General features: G+C 38.9%; 1 protein-coding gene across 1 annotated transcript in view; it reads right to left on the bottom strand.

Moving 5' to 3' along the window:
* The window catches only part of LRRC9 (leucine rich repeat containing 9), a 139046-nt gene that overhangs the window by 9852 nt on the left and 107723 nt on the right, over positions 1–21471 (bottom strand). Inside the window, exon 30 of the mRNA XM_025392508.1 lies at positions 584–724. Coding sequence (XP_025248293.1) covers positions 584–724 — 141 coding nt within the window. The remainder of the gene's footprint in view (positions 1–583; positions 725–21471) is intronic.

Below are 21471 nucleotides of genomic sequence, written 5' to 3'. Positions count from 1 at the left end.
AGACGGAATTTTCAAATGACATGCTTTTATTATTTCTTCTCTCTTTTAATCTCTTTCCTACCATGATCAGATACATTTTAGGGCTCCTGAGTAAAAAGCCCAATTATCCTGACAAAACACACAGATAGAGGGACACATCTCCTTTCTTAGATAAACTACACAATCCAGAGAGTTGAATTCAGAATTCCTTCCTTCCCTTTCTGTGTGCCTAAATGGAAATAGTTTTATTGTTAGTTTCTATTTATGAAAGTGATATGTTATAGTTTCCTGTGTTCTAGCATCATCTGACATATTGAGCATACAAATATTAAATAACTTCCCTTATGTCAGAGTATGAAGTATGCTATTAAGAAAAGGATGCTCCCTGACTTATATATGTATGTGTGTGTATGTGTGTGTGTGCATGCATCCTCTATTCACCAAATCAAGCTGCCTTTGATAGTAATCACTAAATAGATACTAAGATCATCCTCATCAAAAACACCATAGGTTTAAACATTTGAATCAAAAGATATAATAAAATGTTCATTTACTAATAATTAATGTGCTTCAGAAGGAAAATTGTAAATAATATAATTATTACCGAATTTTTCTTTGCTTGTAGTTCAGCGAGGTGAAATTCAGCTTTTGCCCTATCATCTGAATTCACAGGACTTCCATCTAACATCTGTAAGTTAGGCAGTCGAAATATGAGCATGTGGCGATGTAGCATTTTTCTACAAATCTGAATAAAGTTAAACATAACAATTTATTCCCACAAAACTTTTATTTCAAAGATTAACCTGTATAGAGAAGGAAATTTAACATAGGCAACAAAGAGGACAAATAATAGCTAACTTATAGTAATAGATGCTACAGATAATAAGCTACCTTTTTGAAAAATTACTCAATTTCCTATTATGTCAAATAAATAATTCTTTTTAAAATTATGACTACCATTTAGAGGTTCAGCCTCCTTTTAAAGTAACAGTATTGTTCACTAACTACAGGCAATCCAAACTCATTAATAGGATTACATTAGGGAAGTTCACTTAAAAGTAACTATTTTGAAACTTATATTTTCCCACAGGCACTATCTAATTAATTCAACACACACCTACTGAACTATATGATCCATCTCTTCATAGTATCAACCTACTCTAAAAATTTGAGAGGGATATAACAAAGTTGGCTTGAGGTTGTTAACTTCAGAAGGGTCTGCTTGCAAGGATAGCTATTGCTGGTGTTAGGTATTTGGTGTTTTGTGAGTGTTCCCACCATTCCTTAATTGATAAGGGGAGTTTACTGTGCCTGGACTATTAATACGAACAATATGATTTATGCTCTACCTCATTTCTTTCTGGGGTCTGGAATTTTGGTACATGATAGGAAAAGGGTGCCTGTGTAACCATCCCCCAACAAAATCATTGAATGCTGAGTCTCTAATGGACTACCTTGGGCAAAAACATAACATAGAAGTTGCAGCATTTTTCTCGCTGTGTGAAGAGTGTGCTCTGTGTGACTCCTTGTGGAAGAGAAGGAGCATAAGAAAGCCTGTCCATGGATTCCTCCAGAATCTCCCTGTGTCTCCTTCCCTTATCATCTGGCTGTGTATCCTTATTATGTCACTGTAATAAGTCTTAGCCATGAGTACAATTATATGTTGAGTCCCATGAGTCCCCCTAGCAAATCTGTGATCACGAGGGTGATCTTTGGGATTGCTGACACAGATAGTATGCAGCAAACAAAAAGAAACAAAATAAGAAAGAAACTATCCAGAAAGTATGAAAAAACTATCTTAAAAAAAAAGAATATAGTAGATTATATATACAGTAATGGAGAAAGATCGCTAATACATAAAATCGAGTAAAAAAAAAAAAAAACCTTGATTGGATTCTAGACCACAAAGCAGATTTCATAAATACCAAGACATTTATGTTTTCCTCTGATTGTTTTCTCTGACTAAATTATGATAACATTAGAAATAAACGACAATGATAACTAGAAATTCTCTATAGATTTGAAATTAATATAGACACTCATGTCTCCCTCAGTAACTCATGAGTTAAAGAAGAAACGCTTTGGGGAGTAGATTTTAAGAAATAAGAAGCAGTAAAATATTACATATCAAAACTTTTAGGATGTTGCTAAAGCAGCAGTTTATAACCTAAAATGTATTGACTGATTCTGAAAAGAAACTGAAAATTAATGAGCTAGGTATCCTACTTAAGACTTCCTTCCTTCCTTCCTTCCTTCCTTCCTTCCTTCCTTCCTTCCTTCCTTCCTTCCTTCCTTCCTTCCTTCCTTCCGTCCGTCCCTCCCTCCCTCCCTCCCTTTCATTTTCTTTCTTTCTTTCTTTTAAAGAGATAGGGTCTCACCCTGTTGCCCAGGCTGAAGTGCAGTGATACAGTCACAGTTCACTGTAACCTCGAATTTCTGGACTCCAGTGATTCTCCCACCTCAGCCTCCCAAGTAGCTAGATCTACAGCTGCACACCACCACACCTGGCTAATTTTGAAATTTTTTGTGGAGACAAATCTAGCTATGTTGTCTAGGCTGGTCTCAAACTCCTGCCCTCAAGAGATCCTCCTGTCTCACCATCCCCCCAAAAATAATTTTTTTGAAAAGCAAACTCAAAGTAAAAGAAGGTAATAATAAAGAGTGGAAATTAATGAAATAGAAAACAAAATAATAACACACTTGATGAAGCCAAAATATGGCTCTTTAAATAAATTATTACAATAGACAAGCCTGTAGCAGGATTCATCAACAATAAAAAAGAGAAAGAAAAATGGACAATTTTAGGTATTAAAAAGGTGACAAAAACATGAATATGATGAACATTTCAAAAATTCACAAGAGGATTTTGGTTCCAAAATGGTAGCAAAGAGGCAAGCTGGCTTCTCACCCCCAATAAAAAACAGAAAACAAATATACAGTGCTGAGATCTTCACCAGCAACAACCCAGAGCTCAAGAATGAGGATAAGACAGTTCCCGGGGCCACAGAGAAGTGGAAAAACTCTTAGTAGATGGCAGGAGAACCAGCCTTCCACATACATGATGCCTCTTGCCCCCCTACCCCTCCACGGAATCCTGCCAGACACCAACTGCGTAGAAAATCTGCCCTTAACTCATGGTTTATACCCTGGAAAAAGTAAAATGGAGGTGATCAGTCAGCTTCTCCATCTTCTCGGGCTCCCTAGCAGGAGACCTGTCATTGTGTTAACCTGTGGGTAGCATCATGACTGCCTGAAGGGAGAAATATCTCTGAGAATAGGCAGAGACAAACAGGGGAGGCAAGACTACCATCCCCAGCCCAGAAACTCTGCTCTATAACTTGGCCAAAGTAGATGCCAAATAAAAGTGGCTGCAGGAGGTACATTCCCCTGGTCCCCTGTCACAAGCTCCTAAAAAGCCTTCCCACACTGTCAGGATAATCCCTTTGGGATGCCCCTCATTTGAGATAGGCAGTGCTCTGACCAGTTACTAGAGCTGAGGTGAACTTGGCCTTAAAGTGCCACCCCACCCAGAACCAAAAGGCAGGCAGCAACCTAACAGTGAAGATTTGCTAAACAAATATATTTAATAAAAAGCAAAACAAGCTGGACAGAGAAAACTGGAATAGATAACTAATATTTCAATGCAAAGACATAGATGTATACTCACAAGAAATAATAGTAGACAGGGACCCATGACCTCCCCAAAAGGATAAAGCAAAAATCCAGTGACTGACCCTAAAGAGATGGTGATTTGCGAGCTTCTGACCAATAATTCAAAATAGTAATTTTAAGAAAATTCAGTAGTCTCCAAGATAACTCAGAAAAGCAATTTAGAAATTTATCAGAAAAATTTAACAAAGGAATTGAAATAATTAAAAAATATCAAATAGAAATCTTAGAACTAAGAAATAAATTTGCTGAACTGAAAACCTCTAATTTAGAGGCTCTCAACATCAGAATAACCAAGCAGAGGAAAGAATCAATGAGTTCAAAGACTTGCTATTTGAAAATTTACAGGGGTGGGGCAGGGCAGGGGAAGGAATGAAAAGGAATGAAGACCATGTACGAGATATAGAAAATTGCCTCAAAAGACCAAATCTAGATACTCAGGAGGCTGAAGCAGGAGAATTATTTGAACCTGGGAGGTGGAAGTTGCAGTAAGCCAAGATCGTACCACTGCACTCCAGCCTGGGTGACAGAGCCAGACTCCATCTCAAAAAAAAAAAAAAACAAAAAAAACCAAAAAACAAAAATCCCAAAATGAAAACATGTAAATTGAAAGAAAGTTAAAATTTAGGGGGCCAGAGAATAGAGTTGTGTAGAATTTTTGTGTGTTTTTTTCCTTTGTTTCTGGTTTTTTTTTTCCTAGGTTTTTTGTTGTTTGTTTTGTTTTTGTTTTTGTTTTTTGAGACAGAGTTTTGCCTTTGTTGCCCAGGCTGGAGTGCAATGGCATGATCTCAGCTCACTGCAACCTCTGCCTCCAGGGTTCAAGTGATTCTTCTGCCTTAGCCTCCCAAGTAGCTGGGATTACAGGCATGTGCCACTATGCCTGGCTAATTTTGTATTTTTAGTAGAGACAGGGTTTCTTCATGTTGGGTCAGGGTGGTCTTGAACTCCTGATGTCAGGAGATCCACTTGCCTCATCGTCCCAAAGTTCTGGGATTACAGGTGTGAGCCGCCACACCCGGTCATTCCTATTATTTATCTTCTCAGATAAGTTGTCATCTGTTTAAAATAACTTGTTATATGTATAATTTTTTTAAGCTCATGGTAACCACAATGCAAAAACCTGTAGCAGATTCATTAAAAATAAAAGCAACAAATTAAAACACTTAACTAAAAAAGAAGAAAATCACTTATCCACAAAGGAAGACAGTAAAAAAGGAAGGAGTTACAAAACAACGAAAGCAAGCAACAAAATGGCAGTAGTAAGTTCTTAATATGAATAATAACACTGACTGTAAATGATCTCAGTGTTCCAATTAAAAGGCATACAGTGGTGGAAAGGATATAGAAAAAAGACCTGAATGTGGGCCAAGATGGCTGATAAGAAGCAGCTGCGGTCTGCAGCGCTCACAGAGAAGAGTGAAAGCAGTGAGTGAACTCAGCACCTTCAACTGAAATATCCAGGTTCTCACACTGGGACTGACTAGGCAATCAACTGAATCCATGGAGAACAAAGAAAAGCAGGGTGGGGTGACAGCCTACATGGGAGTGGCACAGAGCCAAATGAACCCCCATCCCCAGCCAAGGGAAGCGGTGAGTGTGCCATCATGCCCAGGAAACCATGCTTCTCCCATGGATCTTTGCAACCCACAGATGGGGAGATCCCCTTGTGAGCTCACGTCTCCAGGGCTTTGGGTCTGCTACACAGAGCAGTGTGGAGTCTTGCCAGAGTAGCTACTTAGGCACAGAGACCCAGGAGTTTTATATACTCCAGAGTCGGGATTCTGGCAAGGCAGCAGATCTGTCTGTACATTCCCCTAGGAAGGGGGCTGAATCCAGGGAGCCAAGCAGTGTCAGTCTGCAGGCCTCAGTTTCATGGCACCTCGTAAGTTAAGACCCACTGGCTTAGAATTCCAGCCAGCCAAGGGCAATAGCTGAGTCTGCCTGAAACCAGAGGCAGTTCCTGGGGGAAGGGTGAGTCCGCCTGAAACCAGAGGCAGCTTGGGAAGGGGTGGCGGCCATTTTTGTGGTTTGGTCAACTCAGCGTTCCAGCCCGCCATCTCTGGAGAGTCCAGGTGGTCTGGACAAGGAGGGTTCCCCCCAACTGCAACACACCTGCTTTGCAAGATGATGCTCAGACTGCTTCTTTAAGGGGCACCCTGATCCATTCTTCCTGACTGGGTGGGACCCCCTTGTGGGGGGCCTTGAGTCACTCTAGCCAGGCTTACATATAAGCACTGAACCCTGATCTCTCCTTGGGATGGAGCTCCTGTGGAGAGAGTCAGCCAGTGTCTCTGTTGTTTGGTTGACTCAGCTTTTCCAACCTGCTGGCTCTGGAGAGTCCAGGAGGTCCAGACAAGGAAGAGTCTCTCACCAATGCAGCACACTGGCTGTACCAAAAGCAGCCAGACTATTCCTGTAAGTGTGTCCCTGATCCTGTTCCTCCTGACTGGGTGAGACGTCCCAACAGGGTTCTCCAGACACCTCCTACAGGTGCGTTTGGGCCAGCAACAGGTCAGTACCACCTTGGGATGGAGCTTACATAGGAAGGAGCAGGTTGCCATCTTTGCTGTTTTGCAGCCTTCACTGGATATACCTCCAGGCATGGGAAAAATGGAGGCAATTAGGGTCTGGAGTGCACCCCCAGCAAACTGTAGCAGCCCTATGGTTCCTAATAATTAGTGGCCTGATTGTTAAGAACAAACAGACAACAACATCAACAAAAATGACCCCACAAAAGCCCCACTCAAAGGTCAGCAGTCTCAAAGATCAAAGTAGATAAGCCCCTAGAAAAGAGAAAAAAATCAACGCAAAAACATTGAAAACACAAAAAGCCAAAGTGCCTCTTCTCCTACAAATGATCACAACACTAAATAACCAGCAAGGGCACAGAACTGGGCAGAGGCTGAGATGGCTGAATTGATAGAAGTAGGCTTCAGAAGGTAATAACGAACTTCGCTGAGCTAAAGGAGCATGTTGTAACCCAATGCAAAGAAGCTAAGAAACATAATAAAACAATACAGGAGCTGATAATCAGAATAGTCAGTTTAGAGAGAAATGTAACTGACCTGATAGAGCTGAAAAACACAACATGAGAACTTTACAATGCAATCACAAGTATCAATAGCAGAATAGACCAGGCAGTGAAAGGATCTCAGAGCTTGAGAACTATCTTTCTGAAATAAGAGAGGGCCAGGCATGGTGGCTCATGCCTGTAATCTCAGCACTTTGGGAGGCCAAGGAGGGTGGATCACCTGAGGTCAGGAGTTCGAGACCAGCCTGGCCAACATGGTGAAACCTGTCTCTACTAAAAATACAAAAATTAGCTGGGTATGGTGGTTTTGCCTGTAATCCCAGCTACTCAGGAGGCTGAGGCAGGAGAATCACTTGAACCCAGGAGGTGGAGGTTGCAGTGAGCCAAGATTGTGCCACTGCACTCCAGCCTAGGTGACAGAGTGAGACTCTGTCTCCAATAAAATAAAATAAAATGACAGAAAAGATTAGAGAGAAAAGAATAAAAAGGCATGAACAAAACCTCCCAGAAATATGGGATTATATAAAAAGGTTGAACCTATGACTGACTGGGGTATCTGAAGGAGATAGGGAGACTGGAACCAAGTTAGAAAATATACTTCAGGATATTATCTAGGAGAACTTCCCCAACCTAGCAAGACAGGCTAACATTCAAATTTAGGAAATTCAGAGAACCCCAGTAAGATACTCCATGAAAAGATTAACCCCAAGACACATAGTCATCAGATTCTCCAAGGTCAAAATGAAAGAAAAAATGTTAAGAGCAGCCAGAGAAAAAGACAAGGTCACCTACAAAGGGAAGCCCATCAGACTAACAGCATACCTTTCAACAGAAATCCTACAGACCAGAAGAGATTGGGGGCCAATCTTCAACATTCTTAAATAAAAGAATTTCCAACCTAGAATTTCATATCTGGCCAAACTAAGTTTCATAAGCAAAGGAGAAATGAGATCCTTTGCAGACAAGCAAATGCAGAGGGAACTGTCACCACCAGGCCTGCCTTGCAAGAGCTCCTGAAGAAAGCACTAAATATGGAAAGGAAAAACCATTATCAGCTACTCCAAAAACACACTGAAGTACACAGACCAGTGGCACTATGAAGTAACCACATAAACAAGTCTGCAAAATAACCAGCCAGCATCATGATGACAGAATCAAATTCACACATAACAATACTAACCTTAGACATAAATGGTCTAGATGTCCCAATTAAAAGACACAGAATGGCAAGCTGGATAAAGAACCAAGACCCATTGGTATGCTGTCTTTAAGAGATCCATCTCACATGCAAAGACACACATAGGCTCAAAACAAAGGAATGAAGGATAATTTACCAAGCATATGGAAAACAGAAAAAAGCAGGTGTCACAATCCTAGCTTCTGACAAAACAGACTTTAAAAGAACAAAGATAAAAAAACGACAAAGAAGAGCATTACATAATGGTAAAGGGTTCAATTCAACAAGAAGAGCTAACTATCCTATATATATAGTCATACAATACAGGAACACCCAGATTCATAGCAGTTCTTAGAGACCTATAAAGAGACTTAGACTCCCACACAATAATAGTGGGAGATTTTAACACTCCACTGACAGTTTTAGACAGATCACTGAGACAGAAAATTAAAAAAGATATTCAGGACCTGAACTCAGCTCTGGATTAAGTGGATCTGATAGATACCTACAGAACTCTTCAGCCCCCAACAACAAAATATACATTCTCATTGCCTCACGGCACTTACTCAAAAATTAATCACATAATTGGAAGTCAAACACTACTCAGCAGATGCAAAAGGACTGAAATAATAACAGTCTCTGAAATCACAATACAATCAAATTAGAATTTAAGATTAAGAAATTCACTCAAAACCACACAACTACATGGAAATTGAGCAACTTGCTCCTGAATGACTGCTGGGTAAATAATAAAATTAAGGCAGAAATCAAGAAGTTATTTGAAATGTATCAGAATCCCTGGGGGCAGATAAAGCAGTGTTAAGAGGGGAATTTATAGCACTAAATGCCCACATCGAAAAGTTAGAAAGAGCTCAAGTTAACAACCCAACCTCACAACCAAAAGAACTAGAAACCAAGAGCAAACAGACCCCAAAGCTAGCAGAAGACAATAAATAACTGAGATCAGAGCAGAACTGAAGAAGGAAAGAGACATGAAAATCCCTTAAAAAAATCAAGAAATCCAGGTGGTGTTTTTTTGAAAAAATTAATAAAATAGACTGCTAACTAGACTAGTAAAGAAGAAAAGACAGAAGAATCAAATAAACACAATCTGAAATTATAAGGGGAATATCACCACTGACCCCACAACCATCAGAGAATACTATAAACACCTCTGTGCACACGAACTAGAAAATCTAGAAGAAATGGATAAATTCCCGGATATGTACACCCTCCCAAGACTGAACCAGGAAGAAATTGAATCCCTGAATAGGCCAATAGTGAGTCCTGAAATCGAGACAGTAATTGATAGCCTAACAACCAAAAAAAGTCCAGGAGCAGACAACTTTACAGCTTAATTCCAGAGGTACAAAGAACAACTGGTACCATTTCTACTGAAATTATTCCAAAAAAATAGAAAAGGAGGGTCTCCTCCCTAACTCGTTTTATGAGGCCAGCATCATCCTGATACCAAAATCTGGCAGAGATACAACAACAACAAAAAAACTTCAGGCCAGTATCTCTGATGATTGTTGATGCAAAAATCCTCAATAAAATGCTGGCAAACCAAATCCAGCAGCACATCAAAAGGCTTATCCATCATGATCAAGTTGGCTTCATCCCTGTGATTCAAGGTTGGTTCAACACATGCAAATCAATAAATGTGGCTGATCACATGCAAAGAACTAAAGACAAAAATCACATAATTATTTCAATAGATGTAGGACAGGTCTTTGATAAAATTAAGCATCCCTTCATGTTAAAAATTCTCAATAAACTAGTTATTGAAGGAATATACCTCAAAATAATAAAAGCCATATATTATAATCTCCCAACCAATATCATACTGAATGGGTAAAAGCTGGAAGCATTTCCCTTGAAAACTGACACAAGACAAGTTATCATGTCTCTATCCTTCTTCAGTCTCTCACCACACCTATTCAACATAGTTTTGGAAGTTCTGGCCAGGGCAATCAGGCAAAAGAAAGAAATAAATGGTATTCAAATAGGAAGAGAGGAATTCCAACTATCTTTGTTAGCAGATGACATGATCCTGTATCTAGAAAAACCTGATAATCTCAGACCGAAACCTTCTTAAGTTGATAAGCAACTTCAGCAAAGTCTTGGGATACAAAATCAATGTGCAAAAAAGCTAGCATTCTTATACACCAACAGCAGGCAAGCAGAGAGCCAAATCATGAATGGAACTCCCAATCACAATTGTTTCAAAAAGAATAAAGTGCCTAGAAATACAGCTAACAAGGAATATGAAGGACCTCTTCAAGGAGAGCTACAAACCACTGCTCGGGGAAATCAGAGAGGACACAAACAAATGGGAAAACATTGCATGCTCATGGATAGGAAGAATCAATATCATGAAAATGGCCATATCACCAAAAGTAATTTATAGATTCAGTGTTCTTCCTGTTAAACTGCCATTGACATTCTTCACAGAATTAGAGGAAACTGTTTTTTTTAAAAGCCCAAATAATTAAGACAATCCTAAGGAAAAAGAACAAAGCTGGAGGCATCATGCTACTTGACTTCAAACTATACCACAAGGCTACACTAACCTAAACAGCATGGTATGGTACAAAACAGGCACACAGACCAATGGAACAGAATAGAGAACTCAGAAATAAGACTGCACACCTACAACCATCTGATCTTTGACAAACCCAACGAAAGCAAGCAATGGGGAAAGGATTCCCTATTTAATAAATGGTGCTTGGAGAACTGGCTATCTCATATGCAGAAAATGGACACTGGATGCCTTCTTTACACCTTATACAAAAGTTAACACAAGATTGATTAAAAACTTCAATGTAAAATCCAAAACTATAAAAACCCTGGAAGATAATCTAGGCCATAACATTCAGGACATAGGCACAGGCAATGGTTTTGTGACAAATATGCCAAAAGCAATTGCAACAAAAGTAAAAATTGGCAAATGGGGTCTAATTAAACTAAGGAGCTTCTGCATGGCAAAAGAAACTATCACCAGAGTGCACAGACAACCTACAGAATGGGAGAAAATTTCTGCAATCTATCCATCTGACCAAGGTCTGATATCCAGAGTCTACAAGGAACTTAAACAAATTTACAAGAAAAAAGCAAACAACTTTATTAAAAAGTGGGCAAAGGGCTAGGCTTTTCTTTTATGGGAGACTATTTCACAGCCTCTATTTCATTACTTGTTATTGGGTTTGTTGAGGTTCTCTATTTCTTCGTGATTCGATCTTTGTAGGTTGTATGCATTCAAGAAGACATTATCCATGTCTTCTAGGTTTTCCAATTTATTAGAGTATAGTTCATAATACTCTCAATAATTCTTTGTATTTGAGGTCTCAGTTATTACATCTTCTTTTTCATTTTTGATTTTATTTGTTTAGGTCTTCTCTTTTTCTTAGTTTAGCTAAAGGTTTGTCAATTTTGTTTATATTTTGAAAAAACAACTTTTTGTTTTGTTGATCTTCTGTTTTTAGCCTGAATTTCATTTATTTCTGCTCTGATATTTATTATTTCTTTCCTTCTACTAATTTAGGGCTTGGCTTGTTCTCGCATTTCTTGTTGTGTAAGGCACACCATTAGGGTGTTTATTTTTGAAGCCTTTCAACTTTTTTGATATAGGCATTTATTGCAATAAACTTTCCTGTTGGTACTGCTTTTGCCATAATCCCATATATTTTGGTATGTTTTATTTCCGTTTTCATTTGTTTCAATAAAATTTTTAATTCTCTTCTTCATTGACCCACTGGTCCTTCAGGATCATATTGTTTAATTTCCATATGTTTGTGTATTTTCCAAGGTTCCTCTTGTTATTGATTTCTAGTTTTATTCCATTGTGATCCAAGAAGATACTTGATATTATTTGCTTTTCAGAATTTCTACAAACATGTTTTGTAGCCTCAGATATGGTCTATTATGGAAAATGTTCCATGTGCTGTTGAAAAGAATGTGTATTCTGAAGCAGTTGGGTGAAATGTTTATAAATGTCAGGCCTGTTAGATCTAGTGTATAGTTTAACTTTACTGTTTCTTTATTGACGTTCTGTCTGGATGATCTGTCTGGATGATGAATTCACTGATGAATTCTACCAAACATTAAAAAAGAACTAATACCAACTACTTAAACCCTTTTAAAAAATTGAAGAGGAAGGAATACTTCCAAACTCATTCTACAAGGCCAGCATTATTACCCTGATACCAAAACAAGGCAAGGCGGGAAAAAAAAAAAGAAAAGAAAAGAAAACTACAGGCTAATATAATTGATGAACACAAATGCAAAAATCTTCAACAAAATACTAACAAACTAAATGTAACAACACATTAAAAAGATCATTCACCATTATCAAGTGGGATTCATCTCAGGGATGCAAGGATGGCTCAACATATGCAGATCAATAAACATGTTATACCATATTAACAGAATCAAGAACAAAAGCCATATGATTATTTCAATAGATGCCAAAAAGGCATTTGATAAAATTCAATATCCATAATGAAAACTCATCAAAATGAGTATAGAAGGAACATATCTCAAGATAATAAAGGCCATCTATGAAAAACCCATGACTAGCAGCATAATGAATGGGGAAAAATTGAAAGTCTTTGCTCTAAAGACTGGAACAAGACAAGAATGCCCACTTTTACTGCTTTTTTTCAATATAATACTGGAAGTACTGTCTGGAGCAATTAGACAAGAGAAAGAAATAAAGGGCATCCAAACTGAAAAAGTAAAATAAGCCTTGTTTGCAGACAGTGTGATCCTATACTTAGAAAAGCCCAAAGGTTCCCCAAAAAACTGTTAAGAGCTAATAAATGAATTCAGTTAAGTTGCAGAATACAAAGCCAACATGCAACAATCAAAAGGATTTATATATGTCAACAGCAAACAATCTGAAAATGAAATCAAGAAAGCAATCCTGTTACAATAGCTACGAAAAGTATAAAATACCTAGGAATCAGTCTAACCAAAGAAGTGAAAGATCTATGCAAGGAAAACTGTAAACCTCTGATGAAAGAAATAGAAGCGGACACACAGAAAAAAGGAAATATATTCTATGCTCATGGATTGGCATAAATAATATTGTTAAAATGACAATATGTGGGAGGTTCCAAGATGGCTGAATAGAAACAGCTATAGTCTACAGCTCCCAGTGTGAGCAACACAGAAGAAGATGGGTGATTTCTGCATTTCCAGCTGAGGTACTGGGTTAATCTCACTGGGGCTTGTCAGACAAAGGGTGCAGCCCACAGAGTGTGAGCCAAAGCAGGGTGGGACATCGCCTCACCTGGGAAGTGCAAGGGGTTGGGGAATTCGCTTTCCTAGCCAAGGGAAGCCATGACAGGCGGTACCTGGAAAATTGGGACACTCCCAGCCTAATACTGTGCTTTTCCAATGGTATTAGCAAACGGCACACCAGGAGATTATATCCCATACCTGGCTTGGAGGGTGCCACACCCATGGAGCCTTGCTGACTGCTAGCACAGCAGTCTAAGATCGTACTGCGAGGCAGGAGCGAGGCTGGCGGAGGGGCGTCCACCATTGCTGAGGCTTGAGTAGGTAAACAAAGCAGCCAGGAAGCTTGAACTCAGTGGAGCCCACCACAGCTCAAGGAAGCCTCTGTAGACTCCACCTCTGGAGGCAGGGCATAGCTGAACAAAAAGGCAGCAGAAACTTCTGCAGAATTAAACGTCCCTGTCTGACAGCTATGAATAGAGTAGTGCTTCTCCCAGCATGGAATTTGAGATCTGAGAGTGGACAGACTGCCCCTTCAAGTGGGTCCCTGACCCCTGAGTAGCCTAACTGGCAGGCATATCCCAGTAGGGGCCGACTGACACCTATTACAGCTGGGTGCCCCTCTGAAGCTGTATGATCATTCCTCCAAAGGAAAGATCAGGCAGCAACATTTTCCATTCTGCAATATTTGCTGTTCTGCAGCCTCCACTGGTGATACCCAGGCAAACAGGATCTGGAGTGGAACTCCAGCAAACTCCAACAGACCTGAAGCTGAGGGTCCTGACTGTTAGAAGGAAAACTAACAAACAGAGAGGACATCCACACCAAAACCCCATCTGTACATCACCATCATCAAAGACCAAAGATACATAAAACCACAAAGATGGGGAGAAACCAGAGCAGAAAACCTGAAAATTCTAAAAATCAGAGTGCCTCTTCTCCTCCAAAGGAATGCAGCTCCTCGCCAGCAATGGAACAAAGCTGGAAGGAGAATGACTTTTATGAGTTGAGAGAAGAATGCTTCAGACGATTGGTAATAACAAACTTCTCCGAGCTAAAGGAGGATGTTCGAAGCCATCACAAATAAGCTAAAAACCTTGAAAAAAGATCAGACGAATGGCTAACTAGAATAAACAGTGTAGAGAAGTCCTTAAAATACCTGATGGAGCTGAAAACCATGGCACGAGAACTATGTGACACATGCACAAGCTTCAATAGCCAATTTGATCAAATGGAAGAAAGGGTATCAGTGATTGAAGAGCAAATGTATGAAATGAAGCGAGAAGAGAAGTTTAGAGAAAAAAGAGTAAAAAGAAACGAACAAAGCCTCCAAAAAATATGGGACTATGTGAAAAGACCAAATCTACGTCCAATTGGTGTACCTGAAAGTGACAGGGAGAATGGAACCAAGTTGGAAAACACTCTTCAGGATATTATCCAGGAGAACTTCCCCAACCTAGTGAGGCAGGCCAACATTCAAATTCAGGAAATACAGAGAATGCCACAAACACACTCCTCAAGAAGGGCAACTCCAAGACACATAACTGCCAGATTCACCGAAGTTGAAATGAAGGAAAAAATGTTAAGGGCAGCCAAGAGAAAGGTCAGGTTACCCACAAAGGGAAGCCCATCAGATTAAAAGTGGATCTCTTGGCAGAAACTCTACGAGCCAGAAGAGAGTGGGGGCCAATAGTCAACATTCTTAAAGAAAATAATTTTCAACCCAGAATTTCATATCCAGCCAAACTAAGCTTCATAAGTGAAGGAGAAATAAAATCCTTTACAGACAAGCAAATGCTTAGAGATTTTGTCACCACCAGGCCTGCCTTACAAGAGCTCCTGAAGGAAGCAGTAAACATGGAAAGGAACAACCAGTACCAGCTACTGCAAAAAAAATGCCAAATTGTAAAGACCATCAATGCTAGGAAGAAATGGCATCAACTAACGAGCAAAATAACCAGCTAACATCATGAGAGGATCAAATTCACACATAACAATATGAACCTTAAATGTAAATGGGCTAAATGTTCCAATTAAAAGACACAGATGGTCAAATTGGATAAAGAGTCAAGACCCATTGGTGTGCTGTATTCAGGAGACCCATTTCACGGGCAGAGACACACATAGGCTCAAAATAAGGGGATGGAGGAAGATCTACCAAGGAAATGGAAAAAAAGAAGAAAAAAAAAAACCAAGGGTTGCAATCCTAGTCTCTGATAAAACAGACTTTAAACCAACAAAGAACAGAAGAGACAAAGAAGGTCATTATATAATGGTAAAGGGATCAATTCAACAAGAAGAGCTAACTATCCTAAATATATATGCCCCCAATACTGGAGCACCCAGATTCATGAAGCAAGTCCTTAGAGACCTACAAAGAGACTTATACTCCCACACAATAATAATGGGAGACTTTAACACCCCATTATCAACATTAGACGGATCAACGAGACAGAAAGTTAACAAGGATATCCAGGAATTGAACTCAGCTCTGCACCAAGCAGATCTAATAGACATGAAACTTTCCACCCCAAATCAACAGAATTACATTCTTCTCAGCACCACATCACACTTATTCCAAAAGTGACCACATCGTTGGAAGTAAAGCACTCCTCAGCAAATGTAAAAGAACAGAAATTATAACAAACTGTCTCTCAGACCACAGAGCAATCAAACTAGAACTCAGGATTAAGAAACTCACTCAAAACAGCTCAACTACATGGAAACTGAACAACCTGCTCCTGAATGACTACTGGGTACATAACAAAATGGAGGCAGAAATAAAGATGATCTTTGAAACCAATGAGAACAAAGACACAACATACCAGAACCTTTGAGACACATTTAAAGCAGTGTGTAGAGGGAAATTTATAGCATTAAATGTCCACAAGAGAAAGCAGGAAAGATCTAAAATAGACACCCTAACATCACAATTAAAAGAACTGGAGAAGAAAGAGCAAACACATTCAAAAGCTAGCAGAAGGCAAGAAATAACTAAGATCACAGCAGAACCGAAGGAGATAGAGACACAAAAAACCCTGCAGAAAATCAGTGAATCCAGGAACTGGTTTTTTCAGAAGATCAACAAAATTGATAGACTGCTAGCAAGACTAATAAAGAAGAAAATAGAGAAGAATCAACTAGATGCAATAAAAAATGATAAAGGGGATATCACCACCAATCCCACAGAAATACAAACTACCATTAGAGAATACTATAAACACCTCTATGCAAATAAAATAGAAAATCTAGAAGAAATGGATAAATTCCTGGACACATACACCCTCCCAAGACTAAATCAGGAAGAAGTTGAATCCCTGAATAGACCACTAACAGGTTCTGAAATTCAGGCAATAATTAATAGCCTACCAACCAAAAAAAGTCCAGGACCAGACGGATTCACAGCCGAATTCAACCAGAGTTACAAAGAGGAGCTAGTATCATTGCTTCTGAAACTATTCCAATCAACAGAAAAAGAGAGAATCCTCCCTAACTCATTTTATGAGGCCAGCATTATCCTGATACAAAAGCCTGGCAGAGACACAACAAAAAAAGAGAATTTTAGACCAATATCCCTGATGATCATCGATGCAAAAATCCTCAATAAAATACTGGCAAACCGAATCCAGCAGCACTTCAAAAAGCTTCTCCACCACGATCAAGCTGGCTTCATCCCTGGGATGCAAGGCTGGTTCAACATATGCAAATCAATAAATGTAATCCAGCATATAAACAGAACCAAGGACAAAAACTACATAATTATCTCAATAGATGCAGAAAAGGCAAAATTCAACAGCCCTTCATGCTAAAAACTCACAATAAATTAAGTATTGATGGGATGTATCTCAAAATAATAAGAGCTATTTATGACAAACCCATAGCTAATATCATACTGAATGGGCAAAAACTGGAAGCATTCCCTTTGAAAACCGGCACAAGACAGGGATGCCCTCTCTCACCACTCCTATTCAACATAGTGTTGGAAGTGCTGGCCAGGGCAATCAGGCAGAAGAAAGAAATAAAGGGTATTCAGTTAGGAAAAGAAGAAGTCAAATTGTCCCTGTTTGCAGATGACATGATTGTGTATTTAGAAAACCCCATCGTCTCAGCTGAAAATCTCCTTAAGCTGATAAGCAACTTCAGCAAAGTCTCAGGATAAAAAATCAATGTGTGAAATTCATAATAATTCCTATACACCAATAACAGACAAACAGAGAGCCAAATCATGAGTGAACTCCCCTTCAAAATTGCTTCAAAGAGAATAAAATACCTAGGAATCCAACTTACAAGGGTTGTGAAGGACCTCTTCAAGGAGAACTACAAACCACTACTCAACAATATGAAAGAGGACACAAACAAATGGAAGAACATTCCATGCTCATGGATAGGAAGAATCAGTATTGTGAAAATGGCCATACTGCCCAAGGTAATTTATAGATTCAATGCCATCCCCATCAAGCTACCAATGACTTTCTTCACAGAATTGGAAAAAGCTACTTTAAAGTTCATATGGAACCAAAAAAGAACCCACATTGCCAAGACAATCCTAAGCCAAAAGAACAAAGCTGGAGTCATCATGCTACCTGACTTCAAACTATACTACAAGGCTACAGTAACCAAAATAGCATGGTACTGGTACCAAAACACACATATAGACCAATGGAACAGAATAGAGCCCCCAGAAATAATACCACACATCTACACCCATCTGATCTTTGACAAACCTGACAAAAACAAGAAATGGGGAAAGGATTCCCTATTTAATAAATGATGCTGGGAAAACTGGCTAGCCACATGTAGAAAGCTGAATCTGGATCCCTTCCTTACATCTTATACAAAAATTAATTCAGATGGATTAAAGACTTAAATGTTAGGCCGAAAACCATAAAAACCCTAGAAGAAACCCTAGGTAATACCATTCAGGCCATAGGCATGGACAAGGACTTCATGACTAAAACACCAAAAGCAATGGCAACAAAAGCCAAAATTGACAAATGGGATCTATTTAAACTAAACAGCTTCTGCACAGAAAAAAAAACTACCATCAGAGTGAACAGGCAACCTACAGAATGGGAGAAAAATTTTACAATCTACCCATCTGAGAAAGTGCTAATATCCAGAATCTACAAAGAACTTAAGCAAATTTACAAGAAAAAAATCAAACAACCCCATGAAAAGGTGGGCAAAGGATATGAACAGACACTTCTCAAAAGAAGACATTTATGCAGCCAACAGACACATGAAAAAATGCTCATCATCACTGGCCATCAGAGAAACACAAATCAAAACCACAATGAGATACCATCTCACACCAGTTAGAATGGTGATCATTAAAAAGTTAGGAAACAACAGATGCTGGAGAGGATATGGAGAAATAGGAATGCTTTTACACTGTTGGTGGGACTGTAAACTAGTTCAACCATTGTAGAAGATAGTGTGGTGATTCCTCAAAGATCTAGAACTAGAAATACCATTTGACTCAGCCATCCCATTACTGGGGATATACCTAAAGGATTATAAATTATGCTGCTATGAAGACACATGCACACGTATGTTTATTGTGGCACTATTCACAATAGCAAAGACTTGGAACCAACCCAAATGTCCATGAATGATAGACTGGATTAAGAAAATGTGGCACATATATACCATGGAATACTATGCAGCCATAAAAAAGGATGAGTTTGTGTCCTTTGTAGGGACATGGATGAAGCTGGAAACCATCATTCTGAGCAAAGTATCACAAGGACAGAAAACCAAACACTGCATGTTCTCATTCATAGGTGGGAATTGAACAATGAGAACATTCGAACACAGGATGGGGAACATCACACACCAGGGCCCGTCGTGGGGTGTGGGGAAGGAGGAGGGATAGCATTAGGAGATATACCTAATGTAAATGATGAGTTAACGGGTGCAGCACATCAACACGGCACATGTATACATGTGTAACAAACTTGCACGTTGTGCACATGTACCCTAGAACTTAAAGTATATATATATATAAAATAAAGTACATGATGCCACAGAAGGCAAAAAAAATAAAGAGGCAAAGAGTAACTTTACAGCAGAAAAATCTGGCAAACACCACTTCAATCAAGTGATCACAGTGAATAGGACAAATTAAAATTGTATGACAGATACATGGAGAATGCAACATCCACCTTTGCAATATCCCTCCCCAAAATGCACAACCTGAGTCTAATCATAAGATGTCACCAGAAGAACCCAACTTGAAGGACGTTCTACAGATTAACTGGTCCATAATCTTCAAAAGTGTCAAAGTCATCAAAGTGAAGGAATCATCATGTCCCTTTGGCTTCTCTGGTCTGGAAGATTCCTCAGTCTGGAGGAGGAATCTTCTAGACTGGAAGAGCTAAAGGTACATGACCACTAATGTCTCTTAGCAATGCATGATCCTGGCTGAATACTTTTGCTATAACAGACATTATGAGAACAATAGGTGAACCCTGAGTTGAGGCTGAGGATTAAGTTTTGCTATGGACTGAATGCTGATGTGCCCCCAAAATTCATATATTAAAGCCCTAACCCCTAATGTAATGGTATTATTAGGAGTTGGAGTCTTGGGAGGTGATTAGGTTTAAATGAGGTCATCAGGATGGGGTCCTTATGATGGGACCAGTACCCTTATAGAAAAGTATAGTAGAGACCAGGAGTTTTTGTGCCCTCTTCACACCCAACCCTTCCCACCAGAGCCATGTGAGGATACAGCAAGACAACTATCTGCAAGCCAGGAAGATGGTCCTCACCAGGAACTGGATCAGTTGGCCCTTTGATCTTGTACTTTCAGCCTCCAGAACTGTGAGAAATAAATATCTGTTGTTAAAAAAAAGACAATACTACCCAGAGCTATTTACATATTCAATGCAATCCCTATCAATATACCTAAAACATTCTTCACAGAAATAAAAAAAAAAAATCCTAAAATATTCCCAAATAGCCAAAGCAATCCTGAGCAAAAAGAACAAAACTGGAGGCATCACACGATGTGACTTCAAATTTTATTACAAAGCTATAGTAATCAAAAAACCATGGAGCTGGCATTAAAAAAAGACACATAGACCAACGTGACAGAATAGATAACCCAGATATAAATCCATGCATTTACAGTCAACTCATCTTCGACAAAAACACCAAGAACTTACAGTGAGAAAATGACAGTCTTGTTAATAAATAGTTCTGGGAAAAGTGGATAACTCTGTATAGGAGAATGAAAATTGACGTCTATCTCTCACCATATACAAAAATCAAATCCAAATGGATTGAAGACTTGAATCTAAGACCTTAAACTATGAAACTACTAGAGGAAAGCATTGCTGAAATCCTCCAAGACATTTATTTGGGCAAATACTGTGTAAGACATCAAAAGCACAGGCAACCAAAGCAAAAATGGATAAATGGGATTACATCAAACTGAAAAGCTTCCGTACAGCAAAGTAAATAATCAATGAAGTAAAGCTACAACCCACAGAATGGTAGAAAATATTTGCAGTCAATCCATCTGACAAGGGATTAATAACCAGAACACATAAGAGCGCAAACAACTTAACAGCCAAAAATAAATAAATAATTAAATTTAAAAACTGGCAAAAGATCTGAACAGACATTTCTCAAAAGAAGACATACAAATGGCCAACAGGTTTACAAAAAAAAAAAAAAAAGTGCTCCAAGTCACTAATAATCAGAGAAATGCAAACCAAACCACAATGTGGTATCATTTTACCCCAGTTAAAATGGCTGACATCAAAACTACAGGCAATAACAGATGCTGGTAAGGATGTGGAGAAAGGGGAACCTGTGCACACTGTTGGTGGGAATGTAAATTACCATTATGGTAAACAGTATGGAGGTTCCTTAAAAAACTCACAATAGAACTTCCATCTTTTCCAGCCATTCCACTACCGGGTATGTATCTAAAAGAAAGGAAATCAATACATCAAAGAGATACCTGTACTCCTATGTTTATTGCAGCATTATTCATAATAGCCAAAATATGGAATCAACCTAAGTGCCCATCAGTGGATGAATGGATAAAGAAAATATGGTATATCTACACAATGGAACATTATTCAGCCATAAAAAGAATGAAATCCTGTTATTTGCAGCAATATGGATGGAATTGGAAACCATTATGTTAGGTAAAATAAGCCAGGCACAGAAAAACAAATATCATATGCCCTCACTCATATGTGGGAGCTAAAAAAGTGGATCTAATGAAGACGAAGACTAGATTGGTGGTTACCAGAGTCTGGGAAGGGGAGCGGGGATGAGAGATGGGAATGAAAGGAACAATAAAGAATATAAATATATTTATTTACACTAAACTGGACATTTAAAAATGTAAATATGGTAA

Source organism: Theropithecus gelada, chromosome 7b, assembly GCF_003255815.1.
Source record: "Theropithecus gelada isolate Dixy chromosome 7b, Tgel_1.0, whole genome shotgun sequence".
NCBI classification, from domain to species: domain Eukaryota; kingdom Metazoa; phylum Chordata; class Mammalia; order Primates; family Cercopithecidae; genus Theropithecus; species Theropithecus gelada.
The sequence above is the reverse complement of the archived record's forward strand: the minus strand, read 5'-3'. Positions and strand labels throughout refer to the sequence as shown.